Source organism: Cricetulus griseus, chromosome 6 (assembly GCF_003668045.3).
Source record: "Cricetulus griseus strain 17A/GY chromosome 6, alternate assembly CriGri-PICRH-1.0, whole genome shotgun sequence".
NCBI classification, from domain to species: Eukaryota; Metazoa; Chordata; class Mammalia; order Rodentia; family Cricetidae; genus Cricetulus; species Cricetulus griseus.
In genome coordinates this window covers 107,666,039-107,686,908 of record NC_048599.1, presented here as the reverse complement: position 1 = coordinate 107,686,908, position 20,870 = coordinate 107,666,039, and the positions used below count along the sequence as shown (strand labels likewise).

At 38.2% G+C, this 20,870-nt stretch overlaps 1 protein-coding gene across 2 annotated transcripts in view; it reads left to right on the top strand.

Moving 5' to 3' along the window:
- Window positions 1-20,495, top strand: part of Xirp2 (xin actin binding repeat containing 2) — a 52,962-nt gene extending 32,467 nt beyond the window's left edge. Inside the window, exons 3-7 of one of the 2 annotated variants that reach the window (XM_035446454.1) lie at window positions 1,163-1,249; window positions 1,626-1,698; window positions 3,008-3,138; window positions 15,232-15,365; window positions 19,046-20,495. In XM_035446454.1, the coding sequence (XP_035302345.1) occupies window positions 1,163-1,249; window positions 1,626-1,698; window positions 3,008-3,138; window positions 15,232-15,365; window positions 19,046-20,495 (1,875 nt within the window). Of the gene's footprint in view, window positions 1-1,162; window positions 1,250-1,625; window positions 1,699-3,007; window positions 3,139-3,882; window positions 13,202-15,231; window positions 15,366-19,045 lie in introns of those variants that run through there. The other variant, XM_035446453.1, reaches the window with a different exon arrangement.
- The last annotated feature ends 375 nt before the right edge of the window (window positions 20,496-20,870 follow it).

Genomic DNA, 20,870 nt, shown 5'->3' with positions numbered 1-20,870 from the left:
TTGCTGGGATCACACCTTGCCGCTGTAGCAGGAGCAGAGGGGAAAAAGAGGGCCCTTCCTGTTTCTCCTTAGCTTAAATATGAGTCTCCTTGCTATGTCACTTGCTGCCTGGATCAGCACTTCTCTACTACATTTCCCAGAATCCTCTTTGACTTCTAGTCCTGTCTACTTGCTGTTTCATTGGCCAAATAGTATTTTATTTAACAATCAATAAGATAAACATACACAATACCCTGGGAGGGAGACCTGCTATTTTTTTTTTCAAAGGAAAATAGGAGGAACTGATCTGGGGAAAAAGAGAGGTGAGGAAAGGACTGGGAGTAGTGGAGAGAGAGGAAACATGTCAGGATGTAATGTATGAAAGAAGAATAAAAGTTAAAACATTTAAAAAGTATCCCCATGTGCATATTATCAGCCTTTAAGAATATCTGTGTGTCACATCATACTGTATAATCAATGTAAAAACTATAGGAGGTCATGAAATATGGTAACATATCTAATAAACAACACAATCTATTTATTTTAAGTTTCATCTTCATTCACACAATGTCACAAGCTACTTACAGGAGGAAGTAGATATGACAATGGCTTCTAAATATATCTTCAACTCCAGAATATATGAATGTGTTAAATATCAGTCACATGTTTTTATGATGAGAAAATCCATTTCCATTTGGTCCAGTCCAACATAGTCACAAAGGTCCATAGAGGCTGAAGATGACATCAGACAGGTAGGTAGGTGGTAGTGAGAGAGACCCTCAGTTAGATAAAATAGGAGGCCATGAGCCTAAGAGATTGCTTCTAGAAACTTCTAAAGACAAAGGAATGAGATCTCCCATAGGACTTGCAGAAAGGAATTGATACCTTGGAACTCTTGTCAACACCTAGTGAGACATACTCAGAATTAATGAACCTAAGTATAAAGCAGTTAGGTTGAACCATTTTAAATAGCTATATTTACAGCTTTTGTTTTGACAGTCAAACGTGAGGAGGAAGCCCCTGTGCCGCTGCTCCTGCTCTGGCTCCTCCTGATCCTCCTGTTTCTTCTCCTCCTCTTTTAAGAATTATCTGTCATTGAAATTATATTAATAAAATAGTTCATTTTTGAGGCTTTTTCAAATACCTTTTCTGTCTGTTTATATGTCTAACTGCTCATTTTCAGGAAGCTATCCACAGTAGTCAAGAGATGAGAAGAAACGAACAAGAAGTTTCTAAAGCACATGGAACTGATGTCTTCAAAACAGAAATGGTAATTGCTTAGGAACACAATAATTTTCAAATGGTCTCCAGGACTGGGTAGAATTTTTGATTTTGCTGTAAACATATGCTTTTGCTATATGTACTTAGTATAAATATACATCAGTGTGTCTAACCCTACTTTCCAGTTAAAACTATTTTTTAAAAATGAAACAAGCAGCCTACAAATAGGCCTGCAGTGAGGTGCTGTTCACATATGTTCTGTTGTAACTTGAGGACACATTAAAACAAACAATAGAAATAGTACCTAGCCTCCCTCACCACTTACCAAATTCTCAGAAGAAAAACACTGTAAAATAAAGACTATTTTTAATACTTGAATAACAGATTTCTTGGAATTACTCTTTTGAAATTGTCTTTAAAAACAGATGTCACATCTTGAAGAACACACCGAGGAGCTAAACCAAGCTTCACAGTTTCATCAATATGTTCAAGAAACAGGTAATCGTCTGGGATTATTGGTCCCTCTCTACCTTTGTCCTTTCTGTGTATGTGGGTTTAGAGGACTTTCAAAAGTCAGTCCTTCCCACTGAATAACCTTGGTAGCTGTGACTCATGTTTCCAAAGGGGGCAAGATTGCATTTCTGCATATAATTAGATTTTGCCTGCAGTAGTACATGTAATATTTTTTAAAATAGCTCACTGCCCATCAGACCTATGATAAATTCACCCTAAACCTCAAAAGGGTGATAAACTTACCCCTACTGAATTTTTTTTAACTTGGAGCCTATAATAAAATTCATTGCTTATAAAGCACCCTGACATAAAAATTGCCCATATTTTATTAATATTAATAACAAATTTGGGAAATAATATGTTCAATTCTCAACCCACAGGTAGGAGGTTAGATTATGTGGCTATTTCTAGATGCTTGCAGAAGATAAAGTATAGCTATCTAGTTGTAACAAAGTGGGTAAAGACTTGCTTTTCTGATGAGATGAAAGGAAAGAGTTTACACCCCCCCCCCATGGCTGGAACAGTATTTGAGTCTTGCTATGCAAGAAATGTAGCATTCTTCTTGGTGGTCTTAATGACTCATGTTTGTAATCCTGGCATTTAAGAAACTCACGCAGGAGGATTGCTGCAGGATCAAGGCCAGCCTGTGCTACATGGTGAGACATAGGCTATAAAGCAGGAACTTTTCTCAAAATTTCCAAACAAACAGACAATAAAAGTGACCTCCATGACACTGTCCTATAATCTTAAGGATTATAGGACAGTGAAGTTCTAATTCTTCCTGAGTGAAGAATTAGAACACAGTTGCAAAAATTCTGAAAATATACCTATCCAGAGATAACTGCTCCAAATTCTTTTATGGTGTGTGTGTGTGTGTGTGTGTGTGTGTGTGAGAGAGAGAGAGAGAGAGAGAGAGAGAGAGAGAGAGAGAGAGAGAGAGAGAGAGAGACCGCCCTAAGGCCAGAAGGCAGCATCAGATAAACAAACTTGTGATTTGCCCAACATAGTTCTGGGAACTAAACTTTGGTTTGTTCCTCTGCAAGAGCAGCAAGCTCTTCCAACTGCTGTGTCATCTCCCTACTCCACCACCAATAATATCTTTCCTGTATTTCTTCTGTAATGTTTCTTGCTTCACTGCTAAATCACTAGATGAAATAATGCATGTGCATAAATTTGTCCTTTCAATCTCCTTCACTAATTTATATTATAAGGAGTTTAATGCTGCATAGTATTTTGTTTTCAAATACCATTTTATTCATTGTAAAATATCCCTGGTATCTACTTGTTTTTGTAGTCATTGATACACCGGAGGATGAAGAAATTCCTAAGGTTTCCACTAAGATTTTAAAGGAGCAATTTGAAAAGTCTGCTCAGGAAAAGTTCCTCTATTCTGACAAAGAAACAACTCCATCCAGGTGTATAAAGGTATGATAATTCCTCTATACAGGAACATTAAAAATCATACTTAAATATACTTGAATTTTTGTGGTATTTTCTTCACAAAAAATGTGAACTAGCATGTATTCTGTTTCACAAGGAGAATACTGATCCATGAGGTAGAATAAGATCTCCTAGCCACTAGAGAATATGAATGAAGCAAGTTAGATATATTTTAAAGTCTATAACTAATAACAAATAAATTAACTAAGTTGATTTTAAATGCCACATAGTTACCTGTTTTATTTTAAATGGCAAAGAAAATAAAAATTCCACAAAAGCACTTTAAGACCTGTTATTTTTTTGACCCTGTAGATTACTCTACTCATCAAGTAAAGAGGGGCAATTTAAGTATGTATAAAATTTAAACCAAGCATAGTGACATATGCCTTTAGTCCCAGAATTTGAGAGGCAGAGACAGGTAGATATCTCTGAATTCCAGGCTCACCAGGGCTACAAAAAGAGAACCTGTCTCAAAAAAAAAGAGTATGTATAAATATGCATAAATGCTCAAATACTGTTATTGATTGAAAATTTATGGAAGAATATTATTACTAAAAACAGTATTATATTTATTAACACATATTGAGTATTCTCCAAAGTAGGCTTAAACCCAGTGCATAACTTTTTTGCCAAGGAAAGCGTCACAACAGAATCCTGTTTGTGGACAGGGTCCAGGAACTCTCCGTACTACAATCATCATTATAAGCTTTGATTTTCTTTCCCTTAAAGATTGAAAATGACAGCGAAGAACCCTTAAAGCCATCATCAGCTGTGGTTACCTCTTCTTCTTACACTTCAGCCAGCCAGAGGAAAGAAACCTCAACCTCAAGTTTTAGTAATCACAGTATCACTTCAACAGCCCTAACACAAGTTAAAGGCAATCCTTCAGGAAAGATGGAAGAATTTCCTCCTCCACCACCTGATGCACTTCAAACACCAATGAATGTGACAGCATTTTCCCAGTCCCCTGAATTCCCCAGCCCTCCTAGAGGATTACCAATCCCCAAAGATTTATATTCCAAACAAAGAAATCTGTATGAACTAAACCGTTTATATAGACATATCCATCCTGAGTTAAGAAAAAACTTAGAAAAAGATTATATCAGTGAGGTCTCTGACATTGTTTCTAGCCAGATAAATTCAGGAAACTCAGTTTCAGCAGATGTACAACAAACTCGTTATATTTTTGAAAACACAAATGACAGTTCTCAGAAAGATCTGAACTCAGAAAGAGAAAACCTAGAATGGGATGAAATTCTGAAAGGAGAGGTTCAGTCAATGAGGTGGATTTTTGAGAATCAACCATTAGATTCTATCAACAATGGTTCAGCAGATGAAGAGTACACTTCGAAGGGCATTGCTGACCAAGAACTTATTGCTGGGGGGGACGTGAAGTACACTACTTGGATGTTTGAGACCCAGCCAATAGATGTACTGGGGGCACCTTCTCCTGGCACTAAAGGAAACATGGAGAAAATTCCTGAGCTAGCTAGAGGAGATGTTTGCACAGCAAGGTGGATGTTTGAAACAAGGTCTTTAGACTCAATGAACAAAATGCATGAAAGTCAAGAAGAAACATCATATACTGCTATAAATGATATAACTGGGGGAGATGTCAAGACTGTGAGATACATGTTTGAAACTCAACACCTGGATCAAGTTGGACAGCTTCACTCCGTGGATGAAGTTAACTTATTACAACTCAGGTCTGAACTCAAAGAAATTAAAGGAAATGTCAAGAGAAGCATAAAATGTTTTGAAACTCAACCTTTGTATGTCATCAGAGATGGTTCTGGCCAAATTCTAGAAATTAAAACTGTACAGAGAGAAGACGTCGTAAAAGGAGATGTGAGAACAGCACGTTGGATGTTTGAAACACAGCCTTTGGACACAATTAACAAAGATATTACAGAAATTAAAGTTGTTCGAGGAATATCCATGGAAGAAAATGTTAAAGGTGGGGTGAGTAGAGCAAAGTGGTTATTTGAAACTCAACCCCTGGAGAAAATCAAAGAAGAGTCAGATGAGGCTGTCCTTACAAAAGAAGCAATCATAGGTGCAGATGTTTCTATGAAGTGTTGGATGTTTGAAACACAGCCATTAGACATTCTAAAAGAAGTTCCTGATGCAGATACTGTATCACCTGAAGAGAGAATAGGAGGTGATGTAAAAACCACCAAACATTTATTTGAAACACTTCCAATAGATGCTTTAAAAGACAGTTCTGATATAGGAAAGCTTCAAAAAATCACAGCCTCTGAAGAAGAAAAAGGAGATGTTAAGCACCAAAAATGGGTTTTTGAAACTCAACCTTTAGAAGACATTAGAGAAGATAAGAAAGAGTATACAAGGACAGTGAGGCTGGAAGCAGTTGATAGAGGTCATGTAAAGAACTATACACATATCTTCGAAGCCAATAATTTAATTAAGGTTGATGCATCACATCAAATTGAGGTGGAAGGTGTCACCAGAGGCATTGTGGAGTTGAATAAATCTCTCTTTGAGACAACCCCACTGTATGCTATTCAAGATCATCTTGGAAAATACCACCAAGTAAAGACAGTCCAGCAAGAAGAAATCCTAAGAGGAGATGTAAGAAGTTGTAGATGGCTTTTTGAAACAAGGCCCATTGATCAATTTGATGAAAGTCTTCATAAATTTCAGATAATTAGAGGAATATCTGCTCAAGAAATACAAGCAGGGAGTGTGAAATCTGCTAGGTGGTTGTTTGAAACTCAACCTCTTGATTCAATTAAATATTTTGGCAATGAGGAAGAAAGCAAAACTGAACAAACTACAGATATTGTTAAAGGGGATGTCAAAACTTGTAAATGGCTATTTGAGACCCAGCCAATGGAGTGTCTGTATGAAAAGGTTTCCTTGATGACAAGCACCGAAGACATCCATAAGGGTGATGTTAGAAGCTGTACAAGGCTTTTTGAAACTCAGCCACTTGATACTATAAAAGACGACTACAAAGCAACAGTCAAACTGCAAACTGTAAAGCAGGAAGAGATACAAGGTGGGGATGTTCGGAAAGCATGTTTTCTTTTTGAAACAGAAAATCTGGACAACATACAGGGGAATGATAGGAAAGAAAACAAGCCTGTGGAGATGGATATCCAAGCTGGGGATGTCTCTGGCATGAAGTATAAGTTTGAAAATCAGTCCTTAGATTCTATCAGTTGCAGCTCAGAGGATGTTTTGAATAAGATCAAAACTCTAAAAACTGAAGACATTCAGAAAGGCAATGTGTTAAATTGCAGGTGGCTTTTTGAAAACCAACCCATTGATATGATAAAAGAAAATCAAGAAGGTGATGGAATGGTTAAGACAGTGACAGACATCCAAGGTGGAAATGTGAGAAAGGGGTGCTTCATTTTTGAGACATTTTCTTTGGATAAGATTAAAGAAGAATCCGATGTCATCAGCACCAGGGAAACAAAAACTGAAGAAGTAATAAAAGGCGATGTAAAAAGCTACAGAATGCTCTTTGAAACACAGCCACTCTATGCAATTCGAGATCAAGAAGGGTTTTATCATGAAGTGACAACAGTTAAAAAGGAAGAAGTAATTCATGGAGATGTACGAGGAACAAGGTGGCTCTTTGAAACAAAACCATTGGACTCAATAAATGAATCCGAAGATGTGTATGTTATTAAATCTGTCACCCAGGAAGACATTCAGAAGGGGGATGTGAGTTCTGTAAGATACAGATTTGAAACTCAACCCTTGGATCAGATTTCAGAGGAATCACATAATATTTTGCAAACTGATGCCTATATTCAAGGAGGCAATGTGAAGCTGAGTAAACAGCTCTTTGAGTCTGAAAATAGTGAAAAGAAGAATTATATAAGAACAGTAAGTGTCAATGAAATACAAAAGGGCAATGTTAAGACTTCTACCTGGCTCTTTGAAACTCACAGCATAGATCAGTTGGGAGAAGGCTCTGGATATGAAAATATCAAGACTGTCACCCAGGAAGAGGTGAAGAAAGGTGACGTAAAGAATGCAGTGTGGCTTTTTGAAAATCAAACATTGGATTCTTTTAAGGAAGTAGATGAAAGTAATGCAAAATTGCCTAAAGAAGAAATGCCTCCATCAGATGTCAAAACAACAACATGGCTCTTTGAAACAACACCTATTCATGAATTTAATGAAACTAGAGTAGAAAAGGTAGAAATTATTGGCAAAAGCATTAAAGAAACCTTGAAAAACCTCTACTCTCAAAGAGTTATTGAAGCTCCTGGAATTATCATTGAAGCTGATGAAGTTGGAGATGTCCGAATGGCAAAATATAAGCTCATGAACCAAACAACTCCTGAAATACAGAAAGAGGATGTTATCAGGGCTGATCTCAGAAGCATAATGATGAATTTACTTTCCCAAAGAGACTGTACAAAGAAAGAGATATTTGTCAGTGAAGAGGAGAAGGGAAATGTCAGTTTGACTAAAACTCAATTATTAAACAGATCAACTGAATTTCACGCTGAAAAGGAAGAGATAGTGAGAGGGGATGTAAAACAAGCAATAAAAAAGCTGTTCTCAGGGGAAAGATGTGCAAAGAAAGGCATCCTGATTCAGGAAGATGAAAAGGGAGATATTAACATGACTATCTATTGTCTTCTTCATGAAAATGCTGGTGACAAGACTGAGCATGAGGACATAATAGGAGGTGATGTGAGAAGCACCATTCATAACCTGTTATCTTCTACATCAAATGGTAAAATACCTGAAAGGACAAAAATCAATGCCTCGGAGAGGGGAAACGTTCAGTTCTTCACAACATGCATAGAAACTGGGGCTTTGGATTACCTCAAACAACTCCAAACAGGGACAAATGAAATGCTCACAGCTAGGAAACAAGAGGAAGAAGAAGAAGTAGTCGGTGGTGATGTTGAAGGCACAAAACTGTTGCTAAAGAAAAAGCATCCTCTGCTTGAACGTACTGTTAACGAAAGTGAAGTCATCCCAGGAGATGTGCATAATACAGTTAAAGTCCTCATGACAGGGCCTCAGAGTTCATCTTATAAGACACAGAAAGAAGAAGTTATAAAAGGTGATGTGAAATCAACATTAAACTCTCTCAAACAGGCCATGAATCAGAAAACAGTGGCTAAAACAGAAGAAATTATAAAAGGTGACAAGCTGGCCACACGTGAGTCACTTAAGGAGCCAGACAACAGACAGAAAGAATCGAAACAATCTGGTGGCATCCCTAGTGATATTGAGCAAGCTATTGAGTGCCTTGAGAAGGCCACAAATACAAGGACTGAAATATTGAAAAAAGAGCTGATACTAGATGATCTTGAATCTTCATTAAGGTCTTTGAGAGAAGCACAATGGGGTTTCAAAGAGGTTGATAAAGCAGGAATAATCAAAAAAGATGCACTACCTGGAGTGGAGAGATTCTCAGCCAGACAAAAGATAGGGATTCATCCAGCAGCTCTCCAGAGAGACAAAAAAAGTCTTCTTCAACCAATGCCAGGACCATTTGAGCCAGCCACCAGGCAGCAAGCAGGACCAGGCACTCTCGATGAAACTACCCAGAAATCCCACCACAGGTCTTTCATAGAGGAAAGATCTGAGGTTAATCTTCCCAGAGCCCCTAAGGGTGCAGTTAAGATTGTCATTGATCGTGAACAAAACAATGATGCTCTTGAAAAAAGTCTTAGGAGGATGTGTAATTCAGAACACAGAGCAATGAAAAATAGCTTAGACATGGGTGACAGAATTGGCATGTGGACTGAGAAAAAAGAAAATCTGTGTGGTGGCAAAGATATTAGCGAACAGCTAACTGCATCCATGTCAATGAAGGAAAATCTAAAAACCATGGAATCAAAAAATGTCAGAGAATCGAAGGACAATATCTTTAACTTCACCCAGTCTGTCGATAATGCATTTAGAAAGCAGCAGATGCAAACTTGTGAGCCATGGAAAGATCACCGGAAGTCTCAGTCCCAGGATTCCTATGGGAAGGGTCAACATATTACGAAAAACAAGAGTATATCATCAATGGTGCAAAGTTATACACCAGATACCACCCAACATCTCATCAACCAGACAGCTGAGGAAATGCATGAGACAACGAGGGACTTTCAGGATCAAGCCTTGCCAAGCCAGGAAACATGGTATTCTAATAAAGATATGAAGAAAAATGACATGAGCCTTCAACCTTTGCCTATAGATAAGGATGTCCAAAATGTAACAGGAGTGAGAGTTTCTGGTAAAAACCACAAAAACTTTCAGGCAACTGACAAAAAGCAGAAAATTGATTTATATCTAGAAAGCCAGGACTTTCTTATGAAGACAAATACTTCCAAAGAGTTGAAAATGGCAATGGAGAGGTACGTTAATCCAATCAACCTTCACTCTGAGTGTCATGTAACAGAAAATGAGGATTCCCTTCCACCTCCATCTCCCCCTCCTCCTTTACCTTCCAATGCATCATCTGAAATTGAATTTCCTCTCCCCCCTCCACCACCTTTAATACTGTTGCCTGAAAAAAATGAGTTTCCTCCCTCTTCATCCACAGAGAAGACAAGGACTGAATTTGAAAGCTTCCCAAGCCTCCCTCTTCCTCCACCACCAGTACAAGAGAAATCTGAAAGAGAATGTCTGTCAGCATCCCTCCATCCCTCCATCCCTCTTCCACCTCCTCCAAGAACATCTGGAGCAGCATATCTTCTTTCCTCCTCTGTCCTAGAAAATCACAGTGAAACCTTCACACAGCAGAATTCCCAAAAAGAAGTCTCAGGCTCTCAACAGATTCACTCTCAGGCTAAAACCCTAACAGGAAAATCACCACCTCCTACACTCCCCAAACCCAAACTTCCCAAGAGAATTAAAGATCAAATTTACCAGCAGGCCCCAAATGGCAAATTGGGGAGGTCTCTGTCAGATATGGAAATTAAAACCACCTTCTCCAAGGATGAGAAGAGATCAGTGCTGGCAATGAACAGTGAGCACACAGAAACGGAGCAGGAAGTATTCAGACAAAGTCTTGATGAAAGAAAACAGCCATCTAAGGACTCAGCAAACTCTCTCTCTCAGACAGTTCCAGAAACCCCAGCACCTAAGGAAAAACAGACAGTACCCCTTGTTAAATCCCACTCAGTTCCGTCAGGCTCAGAACAACAAAGTCCAAAGCCTTACATGAGAAAATTTAAGACACCTTTAATGATTGCTGAAGAAAAATACAGGCAGCAACGGGAAGAACTTGAGAAACAGAGACAAGAGAAGTCTTGCCACAGCATTGTCAAAACAGAAACCTACCACCAAAGCATATCAGAGAAGGAGAAAAAAATAAATTCAGAAAAAGTGGCTGAGACAGTCCCCATATCCAGAAAGGATTTGGACTTGAATAGGGCACAACCCAACCTGGACTCTAAGAACAAGGCTGTGCTTGCAGGCATTAGAGCTGAAAGCCAGGTCTCCACAGCTTCTGCATTGACACTTGCTACTGAGAGGCTCCAGCATGTTCTAGAAGCTACAGAAGATAAGTGTGCCATGAGAAAGGAAGGCATGCAAAGGTCTAAGGACATGCTACAATGGAAATCAGCTTGTGAAACTAGCCAGAGTCACAAAGAGTGTAAGACACAACAAACACTTGAGCAGTATGTGGAGAATCTGTCCTTTCCCCAGAGCAAATCAACTTTCCCAAGTTTCAAAGTGAAAACTATCAAGTTTCCAACTCTAGATCATTCATTGACTGAAACAGATCTCAGTTCTGAAAGTCACAAAAAGCAATCTGAAGTTCATGTCCAAACCACTGCTAAACAAATGAATCAGGAAATCAAGAAAACCCAAGCAAGGATACAGTGTGACAGTAAGCAATCTGTGCCTGAAAAATCTTTTCAATTACCTAAAACAGAGAAAAGGGTGACAATACAAATGCTTGAAGAATCTTCAGAGAAACATCATAAGAGTAAGCACAAAGCAGATCCAGAGAAGCAGAGGGGATTTGGGGATTTTGGTAGAAGGAATGAAGAAACTAACCAGGACTTACCAATGACCAGTTCAAAAGAAGACATATTCATAGTTGAAAGAAAGCAAGGACATCTGCAGGAACAGAGACCACCAGGGTTGGTTCAACAAAAGATTATCAATTCATGTCTGGACTCACAGACTCAGAATTTTCAGCAAACACAAATACAAACTTCTGCAAGTAGAGTTGAGCATGAAAATCTGCCCCAGCCACATAATGATGTGCCAGAGAAAAAATGTCAAATGGACAAGGCCATAGAACAAAGACAAGTCTCTGCTAACACTGAAGATTCAAAGCAAGAGATTACACAGAAGAAATCTCCATTTTCCTCTGTGAAGGAATCCCAGCACGACGATGGAAAATGTGCCATAAATATATTGGAATTCTTGAGAAAACGTGAAGAACTGCAACACATTTTGTGTAGAGTAAAACAGTTTGAAGCAGAGTCAGATAAAAATGGCCTTGAAACATTTCAGACACTGCTAAATATTGTTCCAGTTTGGCTGATAAGTGAAGAAAAAAGAGATTATGGAGTTCATGTTGCCATGGAGAATAATTTGGAAAAAGTCAAAGAAGAAATAACACATATTAAAACTCAAGCAGAAGATATGCTTGTGCACTGTGAACATATAATTCAAACAGCCATGATGGCCTCCCAAACAGGAAAGCAGAGAGATAAGCCTACCCATCTTAATGAAATGTCATTGAAAGTATCTAATGTTAACCCCAGCTCTAATAAATACACTGAACAGGAAGAAAATAAAATTGTAGAAGAAAAATTATCACAGCACCAAGTAGCAACACATCAGGAGACTAAGGGAGAAGATAATAAGATTGCTCCTCCCTCTTTGAAAACTCGTCCACCATCACCAACTTTCATTACAATAGAGTCCACTGCCCGACGAACAGAAACCTCCACTAAGAGTGAGCTTTCTCAGTCCCCTAAAAAGATCAGTTGTACTGAACCTCCACCCAGAAGACCCACAGAGCAAACATCTGGACTTCACAGAACATGCACCTCCCCATCCCCACCAAGGAGTCGCTCAGAACAACTAGTTAGACTCAAAGACACCACTGCCAGGTTAGCCAGAGGTACCATCCCATGTTCACCAGGGACCCCAGTTCCAATTTTAGAGAAGAGATCTGAAGTTGTCATGTCTCCAGCCACACTCTGCAGACAAATTAAGATAGAAAGTCATGCCAGGGACTCTCCACCCACCATCACAATACCTGTAAGTGTAAACCATCTCGTTAGTGGTTCCTTCCGAGAATCTGTAGAAGCTCAAGAGGCAATGAGGAAAATAGAAAAAAAGGAGACTTATGCTCATAAAGATGAAATGAGTTCAATCAACAACACAATGCCAGAGACTGAAAGCTATGACGCAGTTGAAATCATCCACAAGGTGGAAGGGCCTCGCCTATCAGAACGCACAGAGAGATTTGAAGCCAGCAATCAAACAGTTCAAATGGCTGAACGTTTTTTGAATGGCCATGAAAATGAAATAAACAGATGGTTTAGGGAATTTGAGAATGGCCCAGTTTTTGGAGCAAAGACAGATAAAAGGGTTTATGCAAATGGTGAAATAAACCACAACATGAAACAAGAGACTCACACTTTTTGTAAGGAGGGATTTGGACTAGCATCTTCTGGAAATGCTAATTTTACAGGCTTTTCGTACAGACATCCTAGAGAGCACCAAGAAAATGTTCCTGCAATGCAGTCCAGGGTTCATTCTGAAGCAAGGTCTATGAGTGAGCATTTCTTAGGCATTGATGCATTTGACAGTCAGATTGTTGGGTCAAAGTTAGCAACCTCAGCATCACATAGCTCAGAAGCTGGCAGATCTGGCTTTGACTTTAAGCATGCCCCACCAACCTATGAAGATGTGATTGCTGGCCATATCCTAGATCTTTCAGATTCGCCTACAAATCTCAGAAGAGATTTTCAGAAGACATGGCAGGAGAGTGAAAGAGTTTTTAGGCGCATGGGCTATGAAACCTCAGATGCACAAGCCACTGAAATGAGCAGGGCCTTCCAGGAGGAATCTGCCTTTATAAGTGGTAAATGAGATTGAAGAGTGTGAAAGGAGATTAACCCATTTGAAAGCATGTGTGCCAAAGCCAAATGATTTGCAATTAAAACAGTGTGTGGAAATAACCCAGTAACAAACCAGGACTAACAGCTACCCTGTAGGCTTGTGATTCTTTACTGCCCTTGCTTTCGTTACTTTCTTTTTTAACAACAACATTTAATAGGATTGATCAGCAGTATGTATTACTGAAACCTGTTCTTCAAACTCAAGTTAAACAGGAGTTTGAAGAAGTCAACAGACATAACAACTATTGTGGTGGTTTTCAAAAGAGTGGAACTATTTGTTTGCTACAGAACAAACTCATTATTAAAATTTCAAATACAATTTACTTCATTCAATAGTTTATGGTGGTATCAGATTAAAACTTTTGGCCTGGTATTGACATATTTTAACTGAATACTTAAATAAGTCTCTGCAGTGGATAAAATACACATTAGTAATAGCCTCAGACAGGACTTACAGTATATAATATGCTGTTAGTATTTTCATCAATATGTTAAAAGTGCAGATGTAACATTAAACATCTAATATATTTAGCTATTGCAGTTGAATTGAGGTGGTAATATCCCCTGATACCAATGTTTTCTGTAACGTATGTTTTCATCTTTATGACGGTTCAATTTACCTCATTCATAGATGAGGATAAACAATACATATTAAAACTTGATTATGTTTGTAAGATGAGAGGTTTAAATCATAAGAACATAATACATGATATTTTTAACATCAGAAGATAACTTACTCCGTCTTATTTCCTACACGTGTTACAATTAATGAGGTTTCATGATAAAAGGATCAGACATAGTTAATAGGCATCATTAGTATACTCAGTCCATTCTTTTAGACAGATTGAAAGAAATAGCAAACTTAAAAATAAAAACCACTGAAATTAATAATTATGCCTCTCATATTTACAACATATGTGTCTAGTTTATCAAGTTAATATGGTTTCTTAATGTGCTTGCTTCTGGCATAATTAAGCAAAGATGTCTAATTAATTTCAAATGCTCAGTTTTTGTTAAGGCAGATCAAAACCATAGAAAACACAAAGAAGCTGGTGTTGAATATAGAAATGTGTCCCTACTGGAATCACAATTGCAAAGGAGTCCCCTCAATCATGGAGAGGCAGAGCTTAACAAAGAAAGTACTTTTTATATGAAGAACCTTGACATACCTGCTTTCATAGGTGACAAATACAAAAGCTTATTTATTCTAGGAAGAGTATAGTGAAAATCAAAACCAGTATTTAATTGATGTTTCTATGTCCATTGCAAGACACTAGAGTGCCCTGGTTAGTAATGTAACTACTGTTATTTCCTAAAGTCCACCATTCACGTGAGAGCAATGGGAAGTGACTTAGGTACTGAGTAAAAGAAGCAGCACAAAATGGGAAAAATAGATGTAAGGGTTCAAAAGGCTGTGAAGTTCAAGTCGGTTAGGAAAAGAGAGAGGTCCCTGATCGTTTCATGTATGGTAGAGTATTATTACAAGGAAGCTAACAGCTGGTGTCATGAAGAAACCCTGATATTATTGAGATAATACTTAATCAAACACTATACAATGTCTTGGCTCATAAAAATTTGTATGAACTTTATAATGATTTATGTGCATACTTCTAGAAAGGAAAATTTTGTAGAAAACTTTATATGTATGGAAAAGGTAGTTGCTTTAAATGATACATTTTCTTAAAGTTCTCCATGACTGAGGTTACTATATATATTCAATATATTAATGTAAGTGAGCATAATACACATTTATGTGTTTATTATATAATAATCCAGTTTCTATACAGTATAATATTAGAGGCATTAAATGTTTGTACTAGATCCTCAAATTCATGTTACTGTACACTTTCCAGCGAAAGATACATATAAAGTCAATTACTGGGGATTTTTCACTTTATCTGCATGTCAAATTAATACATTATTTGTTTTTTATGCTATTGCAATTGTGATGGAAAGTAGAAACTTATAAGCCTTTATAAATTTTTATTTTCAGAAACTGCTGGTACAAGACAAGGAAATCTGCATAATTTGTCAAAAGACAGTTTACCCAATGGAGTGCCTCATAGCAGACAAGCAGAGCTTTCATAAATCATGTTTTAGATGCCATCATTGCAGCGGTAAACTGAGGTAAAATGCCATGTTGAGTGTGTGTAGCACATAGATTGAAGAACCTTGGAGCATATGTATACTATCTAGTCTCTGGAGAGAAGTAGAATTTTCCAGCTACCACAGCTGCCCTCAGTTGCTACAGTCACACGGGGGGATGGGGAGGGGGGAGTATGGCATTGCTGAGGTTCACTCTCAACACTTCCCTTTTGAGTTGGGGGAATTCTGCAAGTAAGAAAGCATCCCCAGCTACTGTGCAAGTCAGGTTTTTTTTTAAGTGAGTCTGGTGTCTAAAAGTATTAGCTCTAGATTAGAAGCTGGTAAGCTCTTTCTGTAAAGGTCAGATAGTGAATGTTGTTATTTGGCAGGCTATTCTGCTCCCATCAGGACTTGTGTTTCACTGGAATCCAAGAATGGCTGGTTGGAGAAGACAGGCGGGTGTGGCTGTAAATGAATAGGCTTGGATATGTTCCAGGGAAACCTTGTATCCCATAGCAGGTGATGGTATAGAGCTTGTCTGTTTGAGCTATAGCACATGTTAAGAAATGAAATTTGGAATAATGCTAGTGACAGGTCAAGGAAAAGCTGTTTATTTCTGAAGCAAAGGAAGAATGCTAATCAACACAGTGGCATGAGTTTTCCTTTTCCACACCTCTCAAAATAGATGCACTTAAGTGAATGTGACATTTGGTAAGGATATAGTTTGAAATGCTGGAATGGAATTTATTTTGCTGAATCTAATGTGCACCTCTCAGACTATCACTTTCCTGATTTTAATTGGCAGTGTCAAATATTCCTCATTGCAACCTTATTTTCTATTTTCCCTCGGTTTCCATGGCAAGTATAACATAATGATTTCCCCTCCATTTTGGGGGTGCTCCTTCTCAGTAAATGTGACTCTTTTCTGACCATCATTGAGATACAGGAGTTTCAGAAGCCTGCGATTTGGATATAGTCTTCTCATTGTTTCTTTTTCCTTCTGGTGGATTCCACACCATTCTGTAACTTCCATGTGGGGATAACTCTGAAATGTGAACTCCTGGGCTGGAAGATTGCACATTGATCATTAAATGTTAATTTCCAATGAAAGATGTATCTGTAAGCACAATGACATCAGTAGGACCCCTTTTCTTCTCCCTCTTGCCATTCATTCATTCTCTGTATGTAGTTTTAATCCCTCTGTCAGTAAGTGGCATGAACATTAGCTGTGGCCAATTCATGAAGCTATCTTTCACTTATTCTTTCCCTTCATTGCAGCCATTACCTACTTCTTCAATTATAGAAGTCAAAATTCCCACTTACACTGTGCACATTTTACCATCCCCACATGCCAACTCTCCTTCCAGCAAGTATTGTTTCTCACTTGAGCTAATGCCACACATTTTATAGCTAGTGATGTGGTCTCGCATGTCCATATCTTTTACCAACACCACTACCAAAAAACCATCCTAAGACTATAATCTATAATGTAGTAAAATGATCTTTCTGAAACACAAATTTTAAGTAACTTCTCTGTTTAAAAGATAAACTAGCTTCTCCTGTCCATGAAAAAAAATCTAACATTAAAACATGGATTAACTTTCAAGTCAAATCTGCTCCATATTTCTCCTCAATTCTTCAAGCATTCCTAATCTTTCACAGTGATGTGTTACTCTCCATGCAGAATTCTTCTAGTTCCAATAAAAAATATTTTTCTCTCATTCTTCTAGCGAGGGCCAGATGCCATTCCCTACTCCTTCTAGGAATTTTTAATATCCATCTTCCATATCTGTATCTGTTAATGCTCACTCATTCTTCAGATGGCATAAGGCTATACCATCCGTGGACCAACCCCCCTTTTTTTACTTCTATGGACAGATCAGGCATCCTTCCCAATTATTCCTAAAAGCATCCCCTGCACTTTCCCCAAGGTCAGCATAACCTATTATAGCTATCATCAGCATTAACTATGGTAATTTTTTCTTTCCCAGCATCTAGTTAAGACTTATATGTAATGAAGAGTCAAAACTACACATCCAAAGACTGATATTTTTAAGGAATGAGTCAAAGAAAGACAGACAAGCCAAATGCATGGTACAGTAAATCATTATAGCCTGAATACTTTGTAACCACTAACCAAGGTAAAGAAATAGAACTTTGCCTGCCATATTAGAAGACCCTTTTATGTATTTTATTTTAAACACAACCTCCACTCATTCTCATGACTAAAAGTATCCACTTCAATAATCATGTATTTTCATTTAAGTGTTGCTGCCCTTAAATATTTTTATAGCACTGTATCTTATGTTTATATTTTGTTGTGTCTTGTATATTATTTTTTAATCTTTTAAGCTTCCCCTACATTCCCTTCCTGCCTCACCATTGATTTGCTAAGGCACAGGACATATGGCATAAAGAATGTTCCATTCTTAAGTTGCTGATTGCATACTAAGTTCAACCTTCTCTTTGTCCTAGATACTTCCAAACATTCAGATGGGACTAGATTTTGGATTATACCTACAAGTGTATACTATTTCTGGCCATGTAACCAATTTTTAGAGGAAAAAGTATGGTGCCATAAACTTATGAATCACAGTGGGTAGGACTGGCTGATTGGCTTCAATAAAACACATTGACAGGTGCCCACCTTTCCTTCCTCTGGGGAGAGGAATCTCTTCTCTTTCAATTGTAGGATGAGTAGTTTTCCCATGACCTAAGTAAACTTTAGGGACTTCCTCATTATCTAATAGAGGCAGGCTGTCTTTATTTCACAGAGAAAGTCCTGATTCCATCATTTCTGTAAAGCCTCTTTACTCTAACAATATGTGCTACTTCAAGTCAACTCTCTTGGTGATTATTCTACTCTTCTGGGTTTTTGTTGTTGTTGTTGTTGTTTCTAAGCTATTTTGGTAGCAACAGTTAATAAACAATTCAATGATATCCCCAATCAAATTTAAAACTTACATTTGTAGCTGCTTCCTGCTTATGTCTGCATGTCCTTTCCTCCATCACTCAAACATAAAGAAGATGGAGCCAGGTTTGGTGGTACAGACATGTGTTCTAAGCTACTTTGATGCTGAGACATTACAATAACCTCAAAATGACTTTGAGCATCCTAATGACACCCTATCTGAAAATAAAATGTGAAAAGTGTGTTTGGGATACAGCTTAATGTCAGAGCATTTGTCTAGCATGTGTATGGGCTAGATTCAATGTCAAGTACTGTAAAAATGATAATATTTAGAATAAGTTATATTCCTCTTAGTAATAGCCTTGGATTGGAGCTGGAGGTATAGCTGAGGTGATAGAGAGATTGTGAAACACTTACAAGGCCCTGGGTTTGAAACAGAGCACTGCACTAAACAAGAATAGTAGTGCAAGACTGTGATCTCAACATTAGGTTCAAAATCATCCATAGATATATAGTGAGTTCATAGTCAGCCTGAGATACATGAGACCAAAAAACACATGGCTGCTCACAATTGCCCTTAATGCCAGTTCCCCTAGTGATATGCAGGATGAAATTCTAAATAAAAAAAGGCACATATCCCAGTGGTATTGGTGATAATTCACCTAACAGGAATTTCAATTAACAGGATCATTCCTTTTGGTATTAAATGGGTTACTGAATTTCTGACTCATTATTAAAATAATTCTGCAATTCTCTATGAATTTATAGTAAGTATACAGAACACTAAATACTATTTCTTTTCTTTTGGCAGTTTGGGAAATTATGCATCACTTTATGGACAAATATACTGCAAGCCTCACTTTAAACAACTTTTTAAGTCTAAAGGAAATTATGATGAAGGTTTTGGACACAAACAGCATAAAGATCGATGGAATTGCAAAAATCAAAGCAGCTTAGTTGATTTAACTCCCAATGAAGAACCCAATGTGTGTGTAAACACTGCAACAGATACACTCTTGTTTGGGGATCTTACTAAACATACAGATGTTTGTAAAAGCGAGCGGCAAAACAATGATTTAAGAAAATGGAGGGGGAGAGGAAAATTAAAAATTGTTTGGCCTCCTTGCCAGGAGATGCCTAAGAAAAACTTTCCCCCTGATGAAGAACTCAATGTGAGTAAACCTAAATGGCCGCCTCAAGGGACAATCCCTGTTCCCTTGGAATTTAGAAGGGAGTCGCTACCGGAGCAAGATCAAGACAGCTTTCCTGTCTTACAACTGAGTCAACATGTGTGTCCGAAAGGGGACATCACAGGAGTCACAGAAATGAAAGTGTACGAAACAAGAAAGAATGAGAAAGAAGGAAAGAGAAATGTGCACGATAAGCTGAATGAAGCAGAGGGAATAGCAAATAAGAGAAAAAGTGGGGTGGAGCTTACTGACAATATTGTGTATGCGCAGAGAGATGAAAAGGAAAAGAATGGACATGCTAATGAACCTGATGGCACAGATATTTTACAAGTGACCAGCCCTGATGATGAGGTGGGGCCAGAAAACCGCAGAGAGAACTCCAATAACAATAACAATAACAATTCGGTAGCTGTCTGCTCTCTGAATAGTGGCAGGCATGGGACATCTATTTTAGAATGTCCTCATCGATTACAACCAGCCAATGAAGCAAACTCCTACCCAAGTGAAATCCAAATGAAAAAGCTGAAACATGCATCCAGGATTTCAGAGTTACTTGGTGTATTTGAATCTGAAAAGTTGTCCTCCAAGAATGTCCTAGCCATGGCTCTGGAGAAAAAGGCTGATAGAGTGACTACAGGCAGTCCTGTGCAGTTCGCTCTGGAGCCAGGCTTCCAGCAGGGCTTATCAGTTACAGGGGAAAGCTGTGCAGCCTCTCCTGATGCAAACCTCTTACACATTAAAGAAAACCACAACAATAACAAAAATGCACACCATTTCTTTTCTAACACTGTGAAAATATCCTCCTTTTCCAAGAAACACCACATCCTTGGGTGTGATTTAATAGATTCTGTTGATCAACTTAAAAATATGTCCTGCTTGTATCTAAGAGAACTTGGAAAAGACATCAAATGCTGGCATGGTGAAACCACAGGAGCAGTGTGGAGTGATGCTCCAAGCCAAGGGTGTGTGGCTAAGCCTGTGTTTCCCAGAGTGCAGTGCCAGGCTGAACATCTGACTGTGGAGGAGCAGATTAAAAGGGACAGGTGCTACAGTGACAGTGACGCTGACTGAGATGTCTCTGGCCACTTGCAGTTCACACTCAAGCACTGAAGAAGATGTTCTCAGATATAAGACCTTGGGAATCATTGCTCATGTTCTCGTTATTATAATGATAAAGTCTCATAATCTCCTCTTTCACAGCACATTATTTCTTGTATTGCACGCCACAGTGTTTTTTCACAATTTATTTGAATCTAGCTTTGATCTGAACAGAATGCTGAGATGAAACAAGGTGGCCATGTTTTCTTCTCAAAAGGAACATGTACTACTATGTTTCTGTATCATACAGTGGGTGAGAGTCTGTACTTCTGGTGTTTGTCACCGTCTTGCACCTTCTCTATAATTTCTGATGAAATAAAATTGAATCACCTGAGATATGAACTACTA